Source organism: Amblyomma americanum, chromosome 8, assembly GCF_052857255.1.
Source record: "Amblyomma americanum isolate KBUSLIRL-KWMA chromosome 8, ASM5285725v1, whole genome shotgun sequence".
NCBI classification, from domain to species: domain Eukaryota; kingdom Metazoa; phylum Arthropoda; class Arachnida; order Ixodida; family Ixodidae; genus Amblyomma; species Amblyomma americanum.
In genome coordinates, this window is record NC_135504.1 from 73,691,648 (window position 1) to 73,717,230 (window position 25,583).

The 25,583-nt window shown below is 47.7% G+C and overlaps 1 protein-coding gene and 1 pseudogene across 2 annotated transcripts; both read right to left on the reverse strand.

Moving 5' to 3' along the window:
- Positions 1-653: 653 nt before the first annotated feature.
- Positions 654-24,811, reverse strand: LOC144101914 (flavin-containing monooxygenase 5-like; annotated as a pseudogene). The gene is made up of 2 exons (XR_013308101.1): positions 24,218-24,811; positions 654-2,003 (listed from the first exon to the last, which is right to left on the reverse strand). The product of XR_013308101.1 is annotated as a flavin-containing monooxygenase 5-like (transcript).
- Positions 15,242-16,246, reverse strand: LOC144101915 (uncharacterized). The gene has a single exon (XM_077635136.1). The coding sequence runs from the start codon at positions 16,226-16,228 to the stop codon at positions 15,242-15,244; it is 987 nt and encodes a 328-aa protein (XP_077491262.1). The 5' UTR covers positions 16,229-16,246.
- Positions 24,812-25,583: the final 772 nt, after the last annotated feature.

The window sequence follows — 25,583 nt, forward strand, 5'->3', positions numbered from 1 at the left end:
ACTCTGCCATCTAATCGCAGCCGTAACGCTGCACATGGAAATCTTCTGCCGAAGACGAAAAATGTCTACGGAGAAAGGACCACAGCTCATGTGGGGACGAAGCTGTGGAATGCCCTTACAGGTGATGCGAAGCGAAGCTGAAATTTTCCACTCCTGTTAAAAAATTAGTATAAATCAGAGTGATGAGAGTATTTTCTGTATTTTCTTTGTATGCTGTATTGTGTGGAGACTTTGTATATTTGTTCAGCTTATGCCTTTTTGGTTAAGATTTCAGCTTTTGATTTGAATGCAAGAGCCTTCGTCATGTGTAATGTAAATATTTTGTTCTGATGCCTGCACTTAGTATCACTTGATAAGTTTTGCATGGATCCCAACTAGCTTTTAGCTAGGGATCTAGAAGTTCTTTCAAATATGCGTTGTATAAATGTTGCGAAATAAACTTGAATTCAAATTCAAATTGGTGATATTCTGCGCATTTCTGTATCACTGAGCGATAGTGTGAATATGATCTATTGTCGAGTATCCTTTACGAAAGCCTGCCTGATCATTTGGTTGACTGAAGTCTAAGGTTGTCTTCACTCAATTAGCGATTACCTCAGTCAATACCTTGAAGGCAACGAACATCAAGCTGATCAGTCTGTAATTCTTCAAGTCTTTGTCGATTCATAAAGATAGGCAAATTGTGTTCTAAGGTCAAGGAAGAGGGGAGCAGAAGGAGAGTCGCAAGGTTAATCGCATATGACGTGAAGCTTTTGCAAAGACACTTATTTTACACTGAACAGCCACGCAGTCTATTGCTTGGATACCAGAATTACACTACTTAAATTTATCACTTCCTTGTGATGTGGTACCCTCGTTTCTTAATAGTTAATACACAGCTTTTAGCACTTGGAGGTTTCGCTTGCTCTGTTCACCTCATGCTTCTTCGCTTATCATTCCGCCGCTGCTCCAAAAGGCCTTTCTATGCAATTAGCGAAGAGAAGTAAGCGCTCCGCTTCCCGATGCCACCCGCCGGGAAGGCTGTATTTTGTACTCTTTAATGTCCCGCAGATCAGGAAGACTGAGACCCCAACGACAGCGCATAGTGCCGAGACTCTAGTGGCTCCGAAATTGGTAGCTGCGGAGCGCTCTTTGCCGTTTCCGAGGGAGCGCAGTGGAGCTCGCAACTTTTCCTGGAACCCCGGGATTGCATCCCGAGCTCCTTGCCATGAGTGCGGTCCTAGGAGCCTGTATTGATAGTTGAGGACGGGAGAGCTCATAAGAGCGTAATATATCTTCGGATACGTTAGGAAGAGCTTCAGGTAGTTAGGGTTAACACTGATGGCTTTAGCGAGGCCCTCGACGTAGGCGATCTTGTCGATCATCAAAGAATGTCTTGTCGTATTAAAGAAGGACGATGTGATCTTCCGCTGCGTCACATCCACAGCGTGTTTCATAGTCTCTTTGGAGGGCAATGTCAGCTTGCCTGAGAAAACTCGCACCATGTAGTGCGCCTGCATCTCGAACGTCTGCACAAGGCTCCCGTTGCCATCAACGAATCCCAGGAACGTGACATTTGGGTTCTCTGGCGGGATCATCATCTTTTACAGCAGAAGCCGCTCTCCGTCTCTGGGCACAGCATCCGTCGGGAACGGCAAGCCAGTACTGAAGCCAGTGGCGGAGATCACGGCAACCACTTCCTCCTCTACGTTGTCCATAACTAGGCCGTTCTCAGTGAACGTTTGCGGTGGCCCCCTGATTTTGACGGCTCCGTCGATGATCTTGCCGTCGATATACTGGTTGGCCACGATGGCCTGAGTCATGACGCCGTGATCGGCTACAAGGCCCAGGGCTTCGTGGTCCCAAATGCCATAGGCTACCCTAACGACGAAGCGGCTGGAGCAGGACTGCGGCAGCCAACTGTACAGCCAGAGTCGTGTTTGGTTCAAAACGTACACATCCATGGGGACGCACTTGTAGTGAAGTGGAAGGACCCAGTTGATCCGCCTGGTGCTGATAAAAACCTGCGGCGTGAAAAACACATTCACTGAGCTAAGCGGGCGATACCCCAGCAAAAAACAACAGCCGGCGCAAATACGCGGTTCCATTTGGATTTAAATGGCACACTTGAACAGTCAATTTGATCTAGATGGTTTCAACATGTCGTAGCAGTAAAATTGGTTGGAACATTTGGATTATTCAGCTGGTTTTGCAGATCCCAAAAGGCTATATGAATTGTTTCCTAAGATTCCAACTCGTATTATGCCACCCGTTTGGATAATTACTTAGGAGAGGTAACCGCAATTGCAATCTTAGAAACGGACTAGAGTATACAAATTCAGTTGGATGAATCCGACAGGTTCCGGCAGTTAAACATTACAGTTCGCTCCCGAGATTCCAAGTGGTGTGCCCATAAAAAAAATTGGTGACAGTTACATTTCCCAGTTACAAAATTCACAGTTGTGTATTTGCAAGCGATTGGAAGCCTGGAGCATTGCAGACATTCCGAGAAAAACAGTGCTCTCAGACAATAGACGAGAACAAGGACACACAACTTCAGCGCAGTTATGCGTCCCTCTTGTTCTCGTCCATTGTCTGCGAGCGCTGTTTTCTCAGAATGTACTTCAACCAACTCGCCCAGCAACACACCTTGCTCAAGCATTACAAATGAGGCCAATTAACAGGTCAAATTGGGTGCTCCATTTGGTGTGGAAACCTTCCAACTGAGACCAATGATTGCGTTGGCTAGGGTCCATAGTGTCTTCTATTGACACATTGAACTAATTAAGATTGTGCAAAACAAAACAAAGAGACTGTTAATTCCACCATGTATTCGATATGCGATAGCATTCTGAGCTGTTGATGCCTTTGCCGGAAGTGCCGAGTGGAGGCTGTGAGGCACAGTTTGTTGTTGAGCTCTTCCCGTACACCACCTGCCACGGCTGGAAAGGAAGGCTTCACACAGATGAATCTGGTCTGGTGATGTCATTTCCCTCGAGCCAATGAGCAATCTCCGGTCTGTTTATGTCATCCCTCCAGCAAATGTGATTTACCCGTTCTGGTGACGTCCGTGAGGACGTCACTGCCAGCTAGCCGACCAGGTTTTTTCTGGACAACGCCAGGTGGCGCCAGGATTTTGCTCTGGTAAGCGTTTCAATGCTAGCGAAAAAAAAAATGTTCGCAGCTATATAGCCCAATTGTTTTTATTATTTCCACCACCACCGCGGACTTGCTTAAATGAAATTACTTCACTCGATGGACAAGCGCGAATGGCTCCAGCAGCAGCGAATCATGGATATGGTTTACAGAAGCGGGAGCAAAAGCGTTTTCTGTCAAAATATATTGCGCTTATATTTCTTCTGTGTTACACTGGCTTTTCTGTTTGGATTCTAGGCGGCAGAATAAAATGGGGTCCTATACTAAGGACTCAAACCACGGGCCTGGCACCTGAATGGAAGTTTTATTGTTTAATTCATTCACTTCCTTCCCCTAGATGCATGCGCCATTGTCATTATTTCAATTCCATTCTAAATGTGCTGGCACTAGGCAGAGCTTCTACATGCAGTCCTAAGAGAAAACACAGTTGTTACAATGGGAATCAAAAAAATTTTTGGACACCACTGAGCGTTTGAACCAGTTGGAGGCAGAGCCAATTGATTACAATTGGTTTTAAACCCATTTGAAATAAATTTTGTCCAAAAGGCAATTGCTTTCAAATGCAATTCCGAATGGTATTTTTGGTGCGAAAGCACTACTTAGCACGGTCAAATCAAACCAAGAATTATCTGTGAAGCCTTGGAGTAACTCGGGTAGGCTCGGGTTAGCGCGGTAGAGCGTCGTGCAAGCTGCAGCCGATGGGAGGAAGCTCGGGTAAGTTCGGAGAAGCGTCGCGCCAGCTGTAGCCAATGGGAGGAGGGCGTCGCACCAGCTATGTCCAATAAGAGGAGGGCGTCGCGCCAGCTGCAGCCAATAGCAGGACGGCGTCGCGCCAGCTGTAGCAAATGGGAGGAGGGCGTCGCGCCAGCTGCAGCCAATGGGAGGAGGGCGTCGCGACAGCTGCAGCTAATGGGAGGAGGGCGTCGCGCTGGCTGCCGCCGAGTGGAGATGAAGAACGAGTAGTGCGGTTGCGTGCACATGCAGAAGCAAGAAAGAAGAGAAGAATGAGCACATGCTTTCGCACGTTTACTCGGTTTAGCTACGTACTCGGTTTAACTACGTAACTCGGTTTAACTACGCGTAGCAGTGTTTTCCATGGAATGTGCTCCGTTCCTTGTATTTTTCGCTATTTCACAGTCGCGTCAGCTACTGCTGCGAATCGTGGGGCCAAACACCCAAAACCTATTTAGTTCTTATGTAGAGACTACAGAAGAGAGCATTGTAGGTAATAGGCCATGCGTCTTCATATAATAGCGACAGTTGTCTGTATATGGAACATCCCGTATTGTCATTTGAATGCATGCTTTATAACAAACTGTGTGGATTGGTAAATAATATTATTAACGCTAATACTTATCTACAACTAAGTTTTTCTTATTTCGACGCCGTAACACAAGACATGCATTAAATGGAGGTTTCATTTTGCCTGCCTGTCGCAATTTATACGGGGAACGCTTAGTTCAACTTTCCGGGGCAAAAGTATGAAACACAGTGCCTGTGAAGCTTGCAAATAACTTTAAGCTCGGCTGCAAGTTTTGCTTTATTAGCAACCTGCGAGGGCACTGATCCTTACCTTTTTTAACAGTACGTTTACCTTTGTGAACTTTTCTTTCCTGTTCCTTATCACACTATGCTTTTTTTAGCGTTTTCTTGAATTGATTTGTTGTGAAGTGTTCCTTCAAGTGCGTATTTTGTTCCGAGCCGTTACTATTCATGTTGGTTTGTTTCTTTTTCTTTCTGTTTTATTTTTTAAATGATCTTTAGTCATTAAGCTGCCTGATGTATTTTATTTTGTAGTGGACAGTTTCACTGGCTACACGGCTATCAGTCGAAATATTTTTGTTTTATGCACTGCCTTGTACGTTCGAAAATAAAGAATGAGTTGACTCTGAAAACCATAGCGCTTTTTTGCAGTGGAATGAGTTTTTTAACGCGGCACTGAAATACTATGCGCCGCTGTTGTCACCTTTGAAGTCAAGAACTGCGGCCCTAAACAGAGCAGACTGCATGAGCTACAAGGATGCCAGGCATATTCAGAATTTATCCAGCGTGATGTCTGCCACACGCTGATAAGGAGAGAATAAAAACATGCGTACTATTCCACTGGGACATTGGAACTTTTATGTGAGTGCGGAGGCAGAACTTTGTTTTTTAATTCACTTAAAAAGAGGAAAAACGCTAAGGCGCCCGTGTGCTATGCGATGTCATTGCACGTTAAAGATCCCCAGGTGGTCGAAATTATTCCGGAGCCCTCCACTATGGCACCTCTTCCTTTCTTCTTTCACTCCCTCCTTTATCCCTTTCTTTACGGCCCGGTTCAGGTGTACAACGATATATGAGACAGATACTGCTCCATTTCCTTTCCCCAAAGACCAAATATTATTATTATTATTATTATTATTATTATTATTATTATTATTATTATTATTATTATTATTATTATTATCAATATACTAAATTTTATTTTCTGCTCATATTTTTCTGATTCCATATTGTTGAAAAGAAGGTTTCTTTACTGTATAAAGACTTAAACTGTAGTGAGCGGCTTTATAAACATTAGCATGCGACGAGAGATCGACATCAACCAAAGGTTCGCGCATATTCTGTTTCAGTTCTACTAATCACGCCCACAAACAGGGGTCAGTCACCTCTGTTGGGAGATGATTTGTTAAGACGCTCAAACGAAGAGCTTTAAGACAGGCTTCCCAGCCAAATAAACCACGAAAACTAGAGTAAATTGTAGGCGCTGCATAGTTCTATAGGAAAATAAACGAAGAGAAGGAACAAAAGACGTTCAGCCCGGTTAGGCGCACACTATCGACAGAAGGTTCATTCTTGACATGAAGAAAAAGAAAACACGAAGGATAACGAAAGAAGAATCACTGGATTGCAAGAGGCAAGTCAAAGTTTGTTTTCGGGAACGCTGCGTCTGGTCCACGTTGAAGCTGTCATGTAAAAGTCAGCACATTTTTGCGAATGCATAGTGTGATAAAAACTTTTGTGCCGCACCAAAAGAATACTTGTGGGCGAAGTGCGGGTTTTGCCAAAGGCTGGGCAATGTGCCCACTTCCGAAACGTGCAATCTAGTGTTTGTTTTTTGTTTTGTTTTCAAGTGTTGTAGGAATTTTTTTTTATTTCGAGATGTCTGTCGTCAAATTTCGCACTGTCAGCCTTATAACCTTTCATGTGTTCTCCCTCTCGCGTCTGGTTTGTACCAGTACAGACCCTGTGAGCGCAAAATACAGCGTTTAATGGAAGCTGATGCTTGTGCCTTGTCCTTTCGTTGTCTCTGCGTAATGGAACCTTATGTGAATTACCCACTAGCCCAAACCATCACCCTTCTAAATGGCGTTGACGTGCATTCTTCGGCAGCAACCGCTGCCAGCGCATTTCAGCCACTTCCGCTAGGTGGAAAAAATCACAGGCGCATACAAACGTGACCATCGTCTTGCACGAGGCTAACGTGTTAGTGTCTTCTCCCGAAGCTGGTCGCATGCACTGGCGAAAGCCTGAAATGAGGCGACTGGTGGTTTCTCCTGTTCGCGAAAAATCATTCTGAAGCATATTGTCACGGCTTGCTTGACGTAGAGGCCAGCTGCGAGCACACGTGTTGATAGCAGCAGCAGCACACGAACACAGGAACAGGCCGGTCCGCCAGCAGCAGCGTCGTCGTTGGCACGCGGCAATCAGGCTTAAACTTTCTCTTCGCTACGCTACCTTCCCCTATAAAGAACCATCATCCCGATGCTAACCAGAGAGCAAAAAACACTTGGCGTAAAACCACACAGGGGCCCAGAAATCTTGCTGGCCGGTGTAGAAGGCAGCGGGAAATGCAGGCGATTACCGCGCGTAATACGGCTTAAGCCGGACAACGTGCGCAATTTCAGGGCGGGGGGAACGACGAGGTGACGGTCGCATTCCTGCGGGCAGCACCTCGTAGTCCAGGTCACCGATGCGGCGAAGAGCCGTATACGGGCCAAAGTAGCGCTTCATGAGTTTCTCGGAGACGCCTCGACGGCGTACCGGCGTCCACACCCAGACCTTGTCCCCAGGGTAAAAATGGACGTCACGTCGACGGAGATTGTACCGACGAGCGTCTGTATGCTGTTGGTGGTGGAGGCGGAGCCAAGCGAGTTGCCGAGCTTCCTCCGCGCGCTCGCAGACTAGACGGGAATCATCGACTACATCGATAGACGGCTTGTGTGGCAACATAGCGTAAAACATCGTGGTGACCTGTCTTCCATGCACCAGTTGGAAAGGGGACACACCTGTCGTCTACTGGGCAGCGGTATTATCGCGAATGTAACGTAGGGCTGTACCTCGTCCCAACTGCGATGGGCGACGTCCACATACATGGCGATCATGTCAGCCATCGTCTTGTTCAGCCTCTCCGTCAGCCCATTGGTTTGTGGGTGGTGCGCCGTAGTTCGGCGGTGGCTGGTGCAGCTGAGACGGAGGATCGCCTGTGCGAGCTGTGCCAGAAATGCGGCACCCCGGTCAGTGATTAAAACGGCAGGGGCACCGTGTAGGAGCACAATACACTCAATAAAAAACTGAGCTGCCTCAGCAGCCGTCACTGAAGGAAGTGCTCGGGACTAGCCGTATCTGGTTGGGTAGTCGGTGGCTATGATAACGTACCTGTTAACCGACTTCGACGTTGGAAATGGGCCGAGAAAATCCATTCCGATTATGTGCAACTGAGGATGCGTGAGGTCGGGCGGCTGAAGAAGTCTAGCTGGTCGTGTAGAAGGTTTTTTCCGCCTTTGGCACTCTCTACAAGTTCTTACGTAGTGACGGACGTACTGAGGAAGTTGCGGTCAATAATACTTTCTCGAATACGTGCAAGTGTTCGGCTGTAGCCAACGTGACCAGCTGTAGGATCACCGTGACAAGCTTCGGCCACTTCGGCGCGCAAGTCTTCCGGCACAACAAGGAGCTATGACCTCGGGCTGCTGTCGAAGTTCTGCTTGTACAATACGCCGTGCAGAATCCGGAACGTCAGCAGATTACGCAGGAAAACGCGGGGCACCACGTCTTTGTGGTCTTCCAGGTGTTCCATGAGCTGACGAATCTGAGGATCATCGCGTTGCCGAGTAGCCACATCTGCCTTGTCCAATGCCCCAAGGAAGCCGTCCGTCATTATCGCCCCCTGGCGCCGGATTCATGGGGGCTCGAGACAAACAGTCAGCATCATTATATTTGTAGCCGGATTTATAGCCGATGGTGACGTCGTACTCCTGTAGCCGCAGGCTCCACCGAGCAAGGCGGCCTGTGGGATCCTTGAAATTGGCGAGCCAGCACAGCGAATGGTGGTCGGTAACGACGCGAAAAGGGCGACCGTACAGATAGGGCCGGAATTTGGTGACCGCCCTGATGACAACGAGACACTCTTTTTCAGTTGTTGAGTGGTTGCCCTCCGCTTCGAAAGAGCTCGGCTGGCGTAGGCAATAACCCGCTCTGCGCCGTCCTGGAATTGCCCAAGCACTGCCCCTAGTCCTTGGTTTGCTGGCGTCCGTGTGGAGTTCAGTGTCGGCGTCTTGATCGAAATGGCCTAGTACGGGAGGCGCTGCAAGGGTGTGCTTTAATTGGCGGAATGCTGATTGCTGCTGCTCGGTCCACTCAAAGGCTACGCTATCCTTCGTAAGGCGGTAAAGTGGCGCTGCGATCTGGGCGAAGTTGCGAACGAAACGTCTGAAGTACGCCCAGAGGTCAAGAAAGCTGCGGACAGTCTTCTTGTCGGATGGTGAAGGGAAGGAGTCTACGACAGCTTTTTTCTCTGGATCTGGCTTCACACCCATTTGGCGGACGGCATGGCCTAGGAACTTCAGCTCACTGTATGCGAAGCGGCACTTCGAAGGCTTGAGCGTGAGTCCGGTGGTCAGAAGAGCTTGAAGAACCCCTTCAAGGTGCACAAGATGGTCAGCGAAAGTGCTGGAGAAGATGACATCATCCAGATACACGAGACCTGTCTTCCACTTGAGTCCGGCGAGCACAGTACCAGTGACTCGTTTAAATGTCGCGGGCGCTGTACACAGGCCGAGCGACATGACTTTATACTCGTAAGAGTACATCCGTTGATATAAATGCGGTCTTCTCGCGGTCGCGCTAATCCACTTCAATCTCTAAGTATCCACTCTTCAAGTCGATGGACGAAAAATAGCGGGCATGACGGATACGGTCGACAGTGTCGTCGATGCGAGGTAGTGGATACACGTCCTTCTTGGTCTCCTTATTGAGTCGCCTGTAGTCGATGCAAAATCGAAGGGTCCCGTCTGTTTTCTTGAGCAGGACTACAGGGGCGGCCCACGGACTGTTCGATGGCTGGATGTCGTCGTCGTTAATCATTTCGCGCACTTCCTCCTGTATGGTTTCCCTCTCCTTCAAGGAAACGCGGTACGGCGGTTGGCGAATCAGAGGCGTCGCGGTATCGACAATAATTCTATGCTTGGCGACAGGCGTCTGGCGAACTCGGGATGTCGTCGCGAAACAGTTGTGGTACCGATGCAAAAGAGAGAGCAGTTCGCGTGTGTGGAAAGGGTCTAGCTTGGAATCGATGTCCAGGGGAAACGTTGTAGGGTCACATGACCCGGGCGGGGCCTCCTCCTCAGGCAGCGCAACAGCTTCGCGAACGTCGCTAAGTTCATCCAGTCGGGCTATAACTACCCCTTTCCTCTGATGCTTCGGCTTATTCCTGAAGTTGGTCACTAAAATGTTGGCACGCCCACGTTGAACACTGGCGATCCCCCCCGTTACACCAATGCTCCGCGTAAGCAGCATCTGGACACTTCTTTCGAGAACGCCTTCGCCACATGCGGTTCTATCGGCTCGCACCGGAAGAAAAACTGTCGATAACGGCGGCGAGTGAACATGGTCGACATCAACTTTCATCGAAGCGCGAGAGGCCCGAGGAGGTATTGGCGATGAAGAACGTGCGCGGAGAGTCAACTTGCTCCTCCCTGCGTCGATTACAGTGTCATACTCACGGAGAAAGTCCATGCCAAGAATAACGTCTTTGGAGCACTTCTCTAAGATCACGAATGTGGCTGAGCACGTCTCACCGTGGATCTCAACGCGGGCAGAGCACTTGCCAACAGGGTTTACAAGGTGACCTCTCGCGGTACGTATGGGCGGGCCGTCCCACTGAGTGGTAACCTTGCGAAGACGTCGAGAGAAGTTGCCGCTGAAGACCGAGTAAGCGGCACTGGTGTCGACAAGCGCCGTTACGTCACAACCGTCGATTAAAACGTGTGTGCATTGCTAGATGTGCATGGCTAGATGCCACAGAACAGTCTTCGCTTCCAAGGGTGCCATCAGTCGAGCAGGGGCATTCCAACGTAGGCGGAGGTTCTTTACTGCGTGAAACACTGGCAACGCCACCTCCAGGCGTCGCCGTACTTAGTTTTTCTGAAGTGCCGAAACGCTCTCACGGCGAGGTCCGCGAGAAGGGGCTGATGAGCGGCGAGGGGGCTGCGACCGGGAGGTGCGAGATGGAGCTGACACTGGCGATGGAGAGCGTCGAAGGTAGTCCTGTATCTCGCGGGCTGTTCACCGTGCAGGGGCGCGGATCAGCCCGGTTGAAACCTCAAAGGCCGAGTTCGTAATACGAACAGTAGCGGTACACGTGGTCAGGCTCACCGCAGTGGAAACACAGCGGCCTCTGGTCTGAAGTCCTCCAGATGTCGGTTTTCCTGCGGTCCAGCAGTTCCAGGTGTGCATCAGACGGGGGCATGAAGACTTGGCGTCGAGAGCCGGAATCGGACTGGGTCTGGTAGTGACGATGTACGGGAGCTGGAAGACGGACGGCGGCGGCGTAGCTCAGAGATGGTTGGTCGGCCGCAGCTACAATGGGTACGTCTTCGGACGCCAGCGCTTGTCGCAGTTCGTCCCGAACAGCCGTTGCGATGGAGACAGATAACGGCTGTTCAGGAGCTGGGAACAGCCTTTTCAGCTCCTCTCGGACGACGTGGCGGATAATTTCGCGAACATCGGACAGGCCATCACCGCTCAGGCCGGACGAAGCAAGACTTGAGACGACAGGAGGGGCGCTCAGTCGCTGAAAGTGACTGGTTCTTGTCGCCAATGCGTGCTCGATATTGGTAGCTTCAGCGACGAATTCGGTCGCTGTGGCAGGAGGATTGCGGATGAGGCCTCCAAAGATGTCATTCCGGACACCCCTCACCAAGGCCCGCACCTTCTTCTCTTCAGTAGCCCGAGGGTCAGCGCGGGCACTCAGATGCAGTACGTCTTCGACGAAACTTCTCACGCTCTCGGTGGGAGCCTGGATACGAGCGTGGAGCAGATCTTCAGCATGCTGTTGCCGATGCTGGTTTTCAAATGTGCGTACCAGTTCGATCTTACATATCTCCCATGATGTTATCGACGCCTCGTGGTTCTCGAACCAGTATTTTGCTGTCGCATCTAAGGAGAAGTACAGGTTCTGCAGACATTGGTCGGGTGTCCACCCGTTATGTCGAGCTACCCGTTCACAGTGCTGGACCCAGTCTTCAAAACCATCAAGTCCATCACCACGGAACGGGGCGACAGATCTTAGGGTGACAGGCACGTAGACGATCCTCGGCACAATCGCGGGGTCGGTTTGTTGTGACTGGGACGACATGGTGGAATTGGTCCTAGATCGTAAGCGTGAATTGTTGGGCAAGTTGGTACATGTTCACGTGAAAAAAACCTGCGAGAAAAGACAGACTGTCGCCGGACTTTCAACTGAATTTATTAAGGTTCCACCACATATTTATAGCCACTACTTGCGCAGGCGCACATACATGCCACATTCAACAAAGTCCGGACGTCATTACTAGCCAGATAAAAAATTTCATACTTTGTCATAGAGAATAACACATGAGTCGCTGATACAAACACGCTCGTTCTTTTTTATTAAAAACGCTTCTAACAGCTCGCGCTCGTGCCTGGACTTCCCGCAGCCGATAATGGTAGCATTGTTTATTTATTTATTTATTTATTTATACACAGTACCTACAGCGCCCTCATTGGGGCCTTATTGTAGGGGGGAAACATCATAAATAAGAACAAACATCTAGTACATAATGAATTAGGCAAATGATGCGGTCTACACAGAAAATACAATAAACCCATGCACACGGAAGCAAAAACAAACAAACAAACAAAATAAAAACCATTGTAGAAAGGCAAACATACCCTAAACACACACATACACGCAAAAAAAAAGATACATATTAAAATACAGCACTGCTTAAAACATAATACACTCGGACAAGAATTATAGCACTTATATTGACAGGTGGCTTTGCAAATCGGTCAGAAACGATGTAGGAGGAGCGGTAGCGACCCGCGAAGGGAGACAGTTCCAATCATGCACTGTTCGTGGGAAAAAACTATATTTGAATACGTTTATACGGCAATTGTACTCGCACACCTTGAGTGGGTGGTCAGTGCGGGCGGAAGTGTAGCTGGGTTCACTAATGTATTTCTCTTTTGGAATTCCAGTTTTATTATTAAGCACATTATAAAAGAAAGAGAGCCTCAAATATTTGCGCCTGTTTTCAAGTAACGGCCATCCCAACTTCTCGCGCAAACCAGAAGAACTTTTTTGGAAATTGTAATCGGCGGACACAAACCTAGCAGCCCGTTTCTGGACGCGCTCCAGCTCCTCAATATTCAGTTTTGTATGCGGGTCCCAAACCGCGGAAGCATACTCAAGTATCGGACGTACAGTAGACATGTATAATGTCTCCTTCAGCGTAAGGGGAGCGTCCTTAAAGTTACGTCTGAGAAAGTTTAATGTGCGACTGGCTTTAGCAGATATGTAATTTACGTGTGTATTCCATGATAGGTCAGTAGAAAAAAAGACTCCCAAGTACTTATAAGTTGAAACTGCGGATAATTCAGTGCTACCAAGGAAATAGTCTGTTTGGAGGAATTGTTTCTTTTTTGTAAACCGGACCAGATTACATTTGGAGATGTTTAGCGCCATATTCCAGTTGTTGCACCAAGAGAATACAGAGTTGAGGTCATGCTGTAGTGAAATTGCATCTGCTTCAGAAGATATATTGCGGTAGATACAACAGTCATCAGCATAAAGTCTGATTATACTTGAAATGTTACTAGTGAGGTCATTTATAAAAATGAGAAATAGAAGAGGGCCCAAAACCGACCCCTGCGGAACACCTGAAGTTACACCCACACTTTCCGAGCTGACACCGTCGATAACCACGCACTGTCTCCTTTCCGCAAGATACGCCTCAATCCAGGATAAGAGTGAGGTAGGAATATTTAATTTTGAAAGCTTCTGTAACAATAGGTTGTGAGCAACTAAATCGAACGCTTTTCGAAAATCTAAAAATATACAATCTACCTGACCGGCGGAGTTTAAGGAAACAGAAATGTCATGTGTGAATTCCACGAGCTGTGTTTCACATGAGAAGCCGGACCTAAATCCATGTTGTGTCGAACAGAAAAAACTATTGTTTTGTAGATGGCTAATTAACTGAGTATAAATGACATGTTCCAGTGTTTTGCATGACACGCTCGTCAGCGATATGGGCCTATAGTTACATGTTTTAGTTTTATCACCACTCTTATGAATCGGAACGACATTGGCACTTCTCCAGTCAAGGGGCAAAGAAGAATTCTCTAACGATTTCTGAAATAATGCAACGAGATACGGGGCAACTGAAGCTGCACAATTTTTCAAAACGTAATTGGAAATGTTGTCAGGCCCTGGTGCTGATGTAACTTTAATTTTCTGTAATAAAAGCATGATCCCCCGTTCAGAAATTTCTACGTCATTCATTCTGGTCAGGGTGCTGGAAGATTGAAAGTCAGTATGTGTATTAATGGGATCGGAAAACACCGATTGGAAATAAAGATTGAAACTTCTCGCTTTACCTTTTGAATCCCTTCCAAAATCAGTTGCGTCTAGTATATCAGGCGCAGAGACCCTGCTGTTTCTCTTATTTTTAACATATTTCCAGACTGCCTTTGGGTTTGTATTTAGTTGTTGGCCTAGTGTGCTGAAGTATGCCCTTTTCGGTTTACGGATTTCTTTCGATAAGTTCTTAGTTTGCTTTTTCATCTCGGAGTACAAAGTTAGAGCGGGCGTATCACAATATCTGCGAAAGAGCCGTTTCCGCCGGTAGATCATTGCCCGCAACTGTCTATTCATCCAATGCATATCGTCACGACGCTTGGCTGAAATCAAGCGGGATGGGATAAAAGTCTGCGTCAGTGACAAAATTTTAGTTTTAAACAAGTTCCAGAAGGAATCAATATTCAGGGATGGCTGATGTGAAAGAAACTCAGGAAAAAATGCGTCGAGTTCCTGTGATAGCGAAGCATAATCCCCTTTTTCATAAAAAGACACTTTGCGTTGTTGGGTGTGGTGGGTCTTCATAGCATTACAGGATACTTTTGCTAAAACTACATCATGGTCGCTTATGCCTGGCAGCGTTATGACAGACGAGACTAGGCTAGGGTCATTGCAGAAAAACAAGTCTAGCACATTAGCACTGGTAAGGCCGAGTCTGGTAGGGGTTTGAACAAACTGAAATAATGAGTGAGCACCAATTACTTCACGGAAAGCGGTATACAAGAGGGATGCAGTGCGAATTACTGGTTTAAAACAAGACCATTCTACGCTGGGCATATTAAAATCACCGGCAAGGATAATATGTGTTGCGTCTAAGGCTAATAATGTGTTGCTAAGTTCAAAAAATGGCTGTGCGCAGGTTGAACCGGGCGTCCTATAAAAAGAGCCAATTGCCAAAGAAGTACCATCGCCCAGCCGTACCCTGCACCAGACAGCTTCAGAGGAATCGTTGTCTAAGTTAACAGACACGCTTCTCAAACTGCTATGAACGAGGATGAACACACCACCACCGCGTACATTGCGATCCTTCCTATACGTGGTATAGGATGGAGGAAATATTTCACCATCACTTATGTTGCTGTCCAGCCATGACTCGGTTCCAATTACCACATGTGCGCTCGTCATTTGTAAGAGTGAGAGGAATTGGTCAGTTTTGTTTTTTAGACTGCGGCAATTAACAACAATACAGACAAGTTCATTTTTAATAGCAGTTTGTGGGCTAGCTAACAGCCTCGGTGATGGCTATTGGTTTACACAAGTGATATCGTCTGTTTCAATGTTGTACATATAGGTTTTGTTGTCCAGGTTTAGCTTATTAAACCGCAGTTTCAACTTTCCGCCGCGTGCCTTAGCAAACTGCATGAGCTTTTTTCTTTGCTGCCATACTTTGGCCGAATAGTCCTCGCTTATCGCCCAGTCAGTATCTTTTAGTTTGGCAGCATTTGAAAGAACACGATTCTTTTCTTTAAAGGACAAAAATTTAACGATCAGGGGTCTGTGCTTGTCGGGCGCATATCTTCCTAGTCTGTGCGCTCTCTCAATGGCAGCGGCGTCAACGGAAAGTTTTAACTTTTCAGCGCAAAAAGAGATAATTTTAGTCTCAGACTGTTCCCACGATTCGGTTGCTTTGTCATGGATGCCGTAGAATATTAAGTTGTTTCTTCGTGATTGGTTCTCCAGGTCATCATGCGATGACTCGAGGGCCGCGCACGCGACAGCAAGTTTCTGGGAACTTTGAGATAATCTTTCTACTTCAGGCTTTAGCGGGAGCACCAGTGACACATTATCTTCAACGCTCTTGACTTTTTCTGCGAGTTTTGTTAGTTTTTCTTCGAGATTCTTTTGCTCAAGCCGAATGGAACGTAGTTCGTCCAATATTTCGGTCTGTTGCTGTTGTATCACAGGTATTGTCATGATAGTATCGAACATCTGCTTTTCCTGCCCAGCAGACAGAGGCCCAGGGTTTTGCTCTACGTCTCCCGCAAGCAAAAGCTTTCTTTGAAACAAACCTATGTATCCTGAACAGCTCGCGCACACGTCGTACAGAAGGCGTAAAAACATGCACACAGCAAAGTTGGGATCTGGCGTCGACTTCCCAAACGGTTTGCCATTAACCGAAAGGTAAGAGTAACAAACCTGAAGAAGAACAAGATGTAAGCGTCTGGCTGCCATGTCGGCGCCAGATCCCGGAGTGGCTGGGTACAACAGCTGCTTATGTAGGTCATGCATGTGCGGAAGGTTCCAGGGTTGCCAGTCGATGAAGCGTTCGAGTGCCGGTAGCGCTGTGAAGTCCAAAGCTGAGCAATTTTTGCACTCCTTGACATGTATGGCCAGGTTGCTCCCTGTACCTAAGCGCAGCGTACTGCCATGTTCCCTGATTCTCTCGTTCAAACATTGCCCCGTCTGCCCAATGTAAATTTTCCCACAAGAAGTAGGGATAGAATATACTACCCCCACAGAACACTTCCTGAACTTTGTTTGGTGCTTAGTTTTGCAGGCAGGTTCTCGCTTGGAGCCGGAGATACGGACGCAAAGGCTGGAAAGCTGGTCCTAGATGTCCTCGATCCCTGGGGCAAGAGTCGAAATTCCGGCGCTTGGCCTCGCTGACGTCGGCTAGCGCGAGTCTCTGTCTCGCCCTAGGGCTCCAGGAAAACCCGACGGCCAGGACTTAGTACCGGGCTCGAGTTACGAGGCGGGGTGCGTTGCATGAGATGCGTTGCCCAGCACCTGCCCCGAATGTCAATGCTTGCTTGACGTAGAGGCCGGCTGGCGATCACAGGGGGTGATAGCAGGAGCACAAGAACATAATGATGATGCTGATGACCTCTGGCTGAATGGCACGTACCCACGTTGGGAGATTGGCCAGGGTACATTGTTGATACAAACGCACACATGGATAAGGAGTGGAGTAACTGGATAATCTTGTGAAGAAGACGCACATTTGGATGAAAAATATGAAAAAAAGGAAATGAAAAAGCTGTGAATTCACATTTTAGCATTAGAATCGACCTGATGCAAATATATACCCGTGAATAAAATCGCACACAGGTTTCAAGGCATACCCTTGGCGCTTGCCCCAAAGGAGAGTAGGATACGAGTAGATAGAGGGAGCCCCAGTCGAGCGAGGGGGATCTCCAAGTACGTTCTACGGAAAGAAGCGAGCCGCCGGCAAAAGAGAAAAAAGTGATCTATTGACTCTATTTCGCCATAAAACTCACAAAGGTTGGTCAGCGATAACCCTGATCGACATAAGTGGAGATTTTGTCGCGCTATTCTGCAACGCAAGAGGGTCATGGACGCCTTACATTTCCTCGAACAGCACATCCGCACACTCCAAGGAAATGCCAGGTGTTGAAAATCCGCTACAGCAAGGAGAGGCTCATGGCTCAAGTAGTGGAAGCGCTGGAACCGTTGAAAGTGTGCTGCAGTCAAGAAGACAGTATTAGGACCGAAAGGAACAATAGGTCCCCCAAGGGCGGACTTAGCTAAAAAATCAGCCCACTCATTAGAAACAGTGCCACAGTGTCCAGGGAGCCAGTGGAAACGAACTTCTGTAATATGTCGTGGAAGAAAAAATCGAAGGGAACGGCTCATAGGGGTATCTCTCGATTTTTCCAGCTCTGTCAAGACGGAAAGGCTGTCTGAAAGTATAATAACCTAGGAGATATTGCAGGGAATCCTGATTAAGACCAACTCAATGGTCAGAAACTCGGAGACAAAAATAGGGGTATAGTCAGGGGCCCGAAATGAATAACTCCAATCAACAGCCATTGAGTAAATTCCAATGGCCGCCTTTACATTTTGCTAGGAGGCGTCTGTAAAAACGCAATATGGGCAGGAAAATTACCCAGATGCTCCTCTATAAGCACTTTTAATACACTGGGAGGCCGATCTGTCGCATTCCCTGGGAGGGTGTCATCAAAGGAGAGCACAGTGTCAGCGCGGCGGGTTATAACTGGTACTACAGAATTTATTGATAAGGAAATTTTTGGCAGCAGGGAATTAGTGAACACAACCGGAGGAAGCTGGTACCTAGGTCAAGAAGTACAAAAGAATAGAGATGGGTTCGTTGGGAAATTGGGATTAGCCAATCCAGGAACACGCTCCAAAGACCTTAAGAACATCCGCACAGTAAGGAGCTGAAACCTCGAATTAAGATCAGGTATCCGCGCCTCCAAGTACAGCACAGCACTCGGCACTGATTTAGGCAGACCTCAGCAAAGGCGCAGAGCGCAGCGTTCCATAACAAACAGGGGTTCAAGCTTGTACTTTGGGCACCCAGAAAAGAGAACAGAGCCGAATTCAAGTATTGGCCGCACATAGGCCTTAGAAAGAAATAGCAAAGTGTCGCGATGCATACCAAATTTTTTGTTGCTGATCCTAACCAACCGGACAAGGGAACGCTCACCTTTAAGCACAATGCTTTTAATATGGGGCCGCCAATCTAACTGCGGGTCATATAGTATACCCAAATATTCAACCGAATCAACTTGCGGTATTAGGATAGAATGATACGACAAAGAAATGTAAAGAGAAGATGACGATGGAAAAGCAAGGACGAAACACTTGTTGACCTTTAAAGTTAACATCAGGCTGTCGAGCCAAACTTCAAGAGCATTTAAATACTCCTGCAACAATTGATACAGGTTATGAATATTTTTGGCAGAAGCGAAAAAAGCAATATCATCCGCATACACATAAACATTGACTTCCTGGTGAATAGGAATATTACGCATTATTATGTGAAACAATAACGGCGAAAGAACGGAGCCTTGTGAGACACCTCTAGACTGGGCGTATGTGTTAGAATTTAACGTACCCGTAGTGCAAAAGAAAGATCTCGTACTTAAGGACTCCCTTATCCACGCGAAGAGGCACCAAGGAGGTTGTACACCAACTAGCTTTTGAAGCAAAATGCTGTGTTCAACGCTGTCATACCCCTTAGCTGTACCTAAAGTAACCACAACAAATACCTCTTTTTGCTTCATTGGAACCCTAATACTGCTCTCCAAGTCTATGTGCGCGGTACAAATTGAACACCCACTACGAAAAACAATCTGAGCCTCACTGAAGCATCGAAGAGACAGAACATGATTCGTGAGGCGGCTGAGGACTAGCCGTTCTATAAGCTTAACAAAATTTGATGTGAGAGCAATCGGCCGAATATTGTCGAGCTCAAAACCTTTTCTCTGATCTTTGAGCAATAAAATTATTTTCGCTGTTTTCTAATTTTGTGGAATCCAGGCTTTTTTCAAAGACGAGTAGACAATCTGTAAGAGGTCCAGGCAAAGTCCTGCATTGGTATCTTCAGCATGCCATTAGTCACTCTGTCAAACCCAGGGGCAGCACACTGCAGGCAATTTACTGTAGACGTTAAATCAGATACAGAGAGCTCAGTAAAATCTGCACTCAAATAGAATGGGGTCGAAGGAAAGCCAGTGCAAGCATGAAAACGCGCAACAAGGCCTTGAGCTATGGACTCCAGTTCTTCTTTTTCATCCAGAGGGGGCAGTACTGTGGATTGACCGATATGAGAAGAGGGCAGCACGTTAGTATGTACCATGTATCTATAGAGAGATTTCCGATTGACTAGATTGGACAAAAAGGTGTTCAGATTTGCACTGTAGTCATCTTTTGTCACATATATTAAGGAGCCTAAATTAAATTTTAAAGAAAAAGGTGTGAAGAAGACGACGCGAATTAAAAAAAGAATAAAGAAAAGGAAAAAGAAGCATTCGATGAGGTGGAGGGAGATGATTGGTGGAGAAGCATTCGGTGAAGTGGAGAGAGATGATTGATGGAGAAGAGAAGACGACGACAAGGCATACGTGGACTAACACCGAGGCTATAAAAGGGCGAGTGAGAGCGAGGCCCGAGGGGGAACAGCAGAGAAGCGGAGGCTCCGGCAGGTCAGGAACACATCGGCTGGAAGAGAGCGACGCCGGCTACTGCTCCGGTGAGCTCGCGTTCTACGACATCGCATCGTGGACTTCCTGCCGTGCCTGAGCCCGTTCCGGGGAGTCAACAGAGGACGCTACCACCTGCTACGGCCAGGGGTATCTCCAGCGCTGTTGCCACCCATCCGGGTGGTGCCCCCAACGCCAATAGCACCGGCATCACCTCCACGGGCGCTTGCACCTGGAGCTTGTACGACGCAGCCAGCGACGCCAGCCGAAGCACGTTGGACGCCGCCAGCAACGGCAGCCCAAGCACGCCGAACGCCGCCTACCGGATCCACACAAAGCCGCAGCCACACCGAACCAACCGTGGGCACGAACGCCGACCGCTAATAGTAGAACGCTATAGCAGTAGACGCTGGTAGCGGTGTGCCCGGGTCGTGTGTATTTATAGCCTTTGTGTTGTGTTAGATTTGTTAGTATTGTATTCTAGTGTGTGTGTCATGTAGGCTGTATTAAACGTGCGCTTGTGTGGGTACACCCGTCGCCTAGTCCATTCTTTCGGTCCGAGTGTTCTCCGGAGAGGTCTGTGACATCCTTAGCCTTAGATATGGTTCGTTTAAAAGATGCTGCAAAGAATTTGCAATTGATCCAGTTCTTAGGGCACTGGCTATGCGTTAGGCTCTTCAATGCGGCTTTCCTTTGAAGATAAGCTTTTTCGCATGCTTCTTTCGACCAGTTCGAAGAAGTCTTATTTTTAACGGTTCAGTAAACCGTAAAGACTGATCGCCGAGTGGCGTCTAACACGGAAGTTAAAACTTGAGGATCGCGGTCAGAATTATTCGAGGGAACAACCGACGAGAAGGCCTCACCTAGAAGTCTCTGGTGTAGTATTGACTAATTTATGTGCGTAACTAGTCTCCCTAAGCGGGCTGCATGCAATAGTGATAGTGAAAGTGATGGATAGTGGTGACTTGACGTACCGTAGTCAATTGTAGACGATGAAGATACCCCAATACCATTGACAGCTAAAGTTAAATCAATAGCTGACCGAGAATTTGCCCTCTTGGAAGTTATGCCGCGACTGTTATAACAGCACACACCATTTCCTGACATCCAAGACCAAAGTAACTGTCCGCTGTAGTCTGTCCTGACACCCCATATAACATGGTGCGAATTTAAGTCTCCAGCCCAAACTACATTTTTGCTGTTGCGCCGTAAAGCATCTAGCCTGTCCGTGCTACGGACACCGGCGGGGAAATAGATATTCGCAACTGTAACAGGGGCACACTGCGGCAAAATGATGTCGCCTGCAAGAATCTCACAATCAGGTTGCATTAATTTATGAGACACTTTAGCACGATGGTATAGTTTTGATGAATTCAATGTTACCAAGCCTCCACCCCTGCCGATTGGGCGATCCGCTCTAAGAACAGAGTAGCTTTGAATTGCAAAAGGACGATTTGGAGAGAGCCACGATTCTTATAGTAAATTAATGTCTGGAGAAAATTGAAGAATAAGATGCTGTAAATCGTGGAAAGAAGATGCGATAGATCGACAATTGCGCTTGTGAACAGAAATACCCGCCCTGATTACTGCTTTAAAAATGAGGCAGCAACAGCCTCTTTCAACACGTCTGATTTCTTTGAAGTTCCTGGCGAACCTTTCTTGGTCTTGACATGCAGATGGTCTCATTTAGAAGGAGAAGAGGAAGCACGACGCTTCTGAGATTGAGGGGTCATTTCAACATCTGACTCACAAGCCTTAGAGAGGGAGACTGGGTCAGAGACATTTACACTCACAGGCGTGGAGGCAGAAGGGGTGATTGGTTGAATATTGTCAGCAGATACATTGGATGGAGAACCGGTAGACGAGGTTAGGTTACCTAACGCCGGTGAAACAACCTGCGTGGAAATTACCTGAGATAATTGATCACTGGATGTATTGATCATGCGGTCAAGTACTCTAACAACAGCCTTGTCTACCGCAGCGACGACCGACTTTGTTAAGATTGTCTCCACATCGGCAGCGGTCGTGCAGACAACATTTGCGTACGAGCTCTGTCGTCTGTCAAGATGGGCATAAGCATCTGCGCGTGAACACCGTTCGCGTTGAATAATGCCCAATACATACTGTTCATCGGCATGCTTCGGGTAGGTGGGATCGTCAGCTGTGTGATCACAGTGGCAAAGGCAAGAGCTAAATGGCTCACAAGTGCAGAAGTCGGAAGCATGATCACCGCCGCAAACGCGGCAGCGCGTTGCCGACTTGCACGATTTCCCACTGTGACCAAAACTCCAGCAGTTCTTACATTGTAATGGTCGGGGCTGCAGTAGGTCAATGCGGTATACAATGGGCTAGTCTTTGATTTCACATGGGCAAGAGGACACCGCAAAACTCGCTATAATTGACTCAGTTGGAATACGAGTGCCTCCAGCCTCTTTGTTGCAGCGGTAAACTGAGAGGATGTCAACACCGGCATCATGGAAATCTGCAAGAATTTCTTCTGGTGTAGGGGAGGGATACACACCGCGTATTATTTCTATTACGCATGCAAGTTGCTCAGGAGTAAACGCTTTCACCGGGAGTGAGGCGAAAGAAGTGCACTGCAGCAAGTCTGCAACACAATCCAAATCAGGTGATCTGCACAGAATTCCTCTTTTGCCAAAAGGTCGAACCTCAGCAATTTCAAGATAGCGGCTGGTCGCAGCCTTCAACTTCTCCTGGATCAGACGGGAACTTTTGATTTTAATGAATCTATCTCCTACAGGCAACAGCGCCACAGGAATGTCCTTCACATCGTTTTTGGAAAAAAGACTTTAGCGGCATATTTTCAGCCGGCAAACTGGCGAACTAGGTTACCGGACCTGTGCACGGGGATGACATGGCCATTGTGCGAAGGCTAATAAGACACGACGCACTGAAAAGGGGAAAAACCGGGCCAAATCTCTGACTCGCGGAACGGCCTCACTAGTAGTTGACGACAGGCCAGAAGACGCAGAGGCAGTCAGCAGCACCAAGAAACACTTCAGCACCGAGGCTTTCTTGAAGAACGCAGCGGCGGTCACACGATGTCACAGCAACGTCACAGTGATGTCACAGCAATCGTCTCAACAAGAACATAGGAACAGGCAGGTCCGCCAGCAGCAGCGTCGTCGTCGGCACGCGGCAATCGCGCTTCAACTTTCTCTTCGCTACAGTATTACTCTACGATTGATGTCAGCCGCTCATCGCCTCACCATGGAATGTGAGAGGTTCATGACTGTAAATTTTGTTGCGACGCCGTGCAGCAGAGGCCGCGTACGTTGGTTATAGGGCTTTGTAAACTCACTACCTTCCAATGACGCTTCTATTTTTTCCGGGACAATATTCAATAGCTTTCCTATGATGACAGAGGAAACGTTTCTTAAATGTCATTTTCACCCTTTCAAGACTTGATTTGTTCGACTGCAAATCATTTATTCAGAGTAGGTCCTAGCGTTCCTCTAACTAAACTGCGCTCATGTGTCGCACCAATTGCACTCAATATTTTTTACATACAGAACGACCACATGTGCTGCTAGGAAATGTGCACTTTGTGGGAAGATACGCATATAGACTGGTGAGAACGCAGTTGCAACACACGTGTATTGAAAAAGACACCTAGCTGTAACGCCCACTCGAAAGGAGCTGTCAGAAACACCAATTTCAGAAATTTTGGGGGCTCTATAAAACGTCAACCACCTCCCACTAATGCCTTTCCCTCTAATGTGGAAGGCTTATGAAGAAGTCAAAACGAAATATTCTTCTCAATTGTGCAAATAAACAGCCTCCACTGACCGGGGAAGCCTTCGAAATTAGGAAAAAGACAAAATTTTTTGAAAACATGGCGCAGAAAAGACACAGACGACACAGATGTGGATGGGACAGCACCTGTCCCGTCCACATCTGTGTCGTCGCTGTCCATTTTTTTGCACTATGTTTTCAAAAAAACTAACCAACTAGCCCTAACCAAGCTACTGCTGCATCAGGAAGACAATAATCTTCATACGTGGCGCGTCATTGTTTCAAGTTCCTAAATTCATGCTTTTAACTCCTATGTAATTTCTCCTTATTAGCTCTGAACTCCTTTAGAAACAGAACACTCTTATAAGCCTAAGCTAAAGACCTTGTGAAGTACGGCTTAGTGCATTGTTCAGGAAATGGGTTCTCCTTTCGTATGTTGAAAACAGTGTTCTCGATTGTCTTGTTATTTCAATCAATTTGGTGATAGGCTACATTTTGGGAGGACAGAACACATAGCAAAGCTTTTTGCTTCGGCAGAACTCTTGCATACGCTTACCTGACGTGCAACGGTGCTCATATTAACTGCGATGTCCAGCGCCGAGTTGGCAAACCCCACGACGACAACAGTCTTGTCCTTAAATGTGTCGTCGGCGTACTTGAAGTCGCGCGAGTGCATCACCCGCCCGTGGAAGAGCTCCCGCCCGGGAACATCGGGCACCGAAGGTGACGCGTGATGACCCGTGAAGACAAAGACACCGTCGAAGACCTCCTCCCACGTCTTCGAGTCCCGTACCCTAACAGTACCGTCTTTCCCTACTCAAAGGACCTCGTAGTTGAAGCGTATCTTGGGAGTCACGCCAAAGTGGTCGGCATAGCCGCGAATGTAGCGGAGTAGGTGCCAGTGGGTCATGTACCAGGGTGCGTCCTTGTCGGGTGGGAAGTCGCTGTAGCAGGACATCTCCTTGCTGGTGTTGGCTACGGTCATGTGCATCACGGTGCCGGTTCCTGGCTCCGGCGTCTCTTCCCGGTACCACCATAGTCCGCCGCAGTTCGAGGCCCTCTCGAAGCAGACAACGTCCAGGCCTTCTTCGAGACAGGCCTTGACGGCCGCTACGCCAGTGCAACCGGTGCCGATTACGGTGACCCTCATCGTACTTCTGTTCAGCTGTCCTGGACACTGCGGTAATAGACAGAGGAGCAGCACTCTCGAGATGGCGGCAAACAGGCGGGTCGTTGCACTGTGACTCGAACAGCGACGCGATTAGGCAGATAACTTTTTTCCGCTTTGCGAGATCAGGTCGGGCGCAGTCTAAACACCTGCCTTTACCGCATCCCTTTATCTTTCACCCATTCACTCCCTGTCTCCCTCACACCCCGCATCTCCTCTCCGATCGATCCGCCGGATAGCGAAAACTACGTGAAAGCACCGCTTGTTTACACTACCGACGCTCCGGTGTCTGCTGGCACAAATAGGTTCTTCGAAAGAATGTAACGCGGTCAAAGGAGGCCTAGCCCAGATTTATTGACGTGAGAGAGAAGCCGCAAACTCTTCTCAGAAGACAATTTAAAGTATATCGTATTAAAAAATCGTTGCATTGCATGGGTGCACATAGTGAATGAGTTGTAAATGTATGTTTATATGCGTTAGTTCAAATCATCTGCTCTTCAGTGCAAGATGTATAACGCATCTTCCCTGCACATACTGTATAACTGCGACCTGTCGACGCGCTTGATACGGTTGGGACCAAGAGGTGCGTTTCCGCAGTGTCCCGTTCGTTTTTTTTTTTCACCACTCTTAGTGTGGTGAAAGTTTTCCGAAATATAAATCTAAAATACGGGAGCTAATGACTGAGCGAGTATCGAAAGCGTTTAAACAAACTCAGCAATATCTCTCAATAATAGTTGAGGAGCCCTTTTAAATA

Bases quoted from the DNA above. Each gene is read 5' to 3' on its own strand.
- LOC144101915 (XM_077635136.1), bottom strand. From the start codon at position 16,228: ATGCATGACCTACATAAGCAGCTGTTGTACCCAGCCACTCCGGGATCT.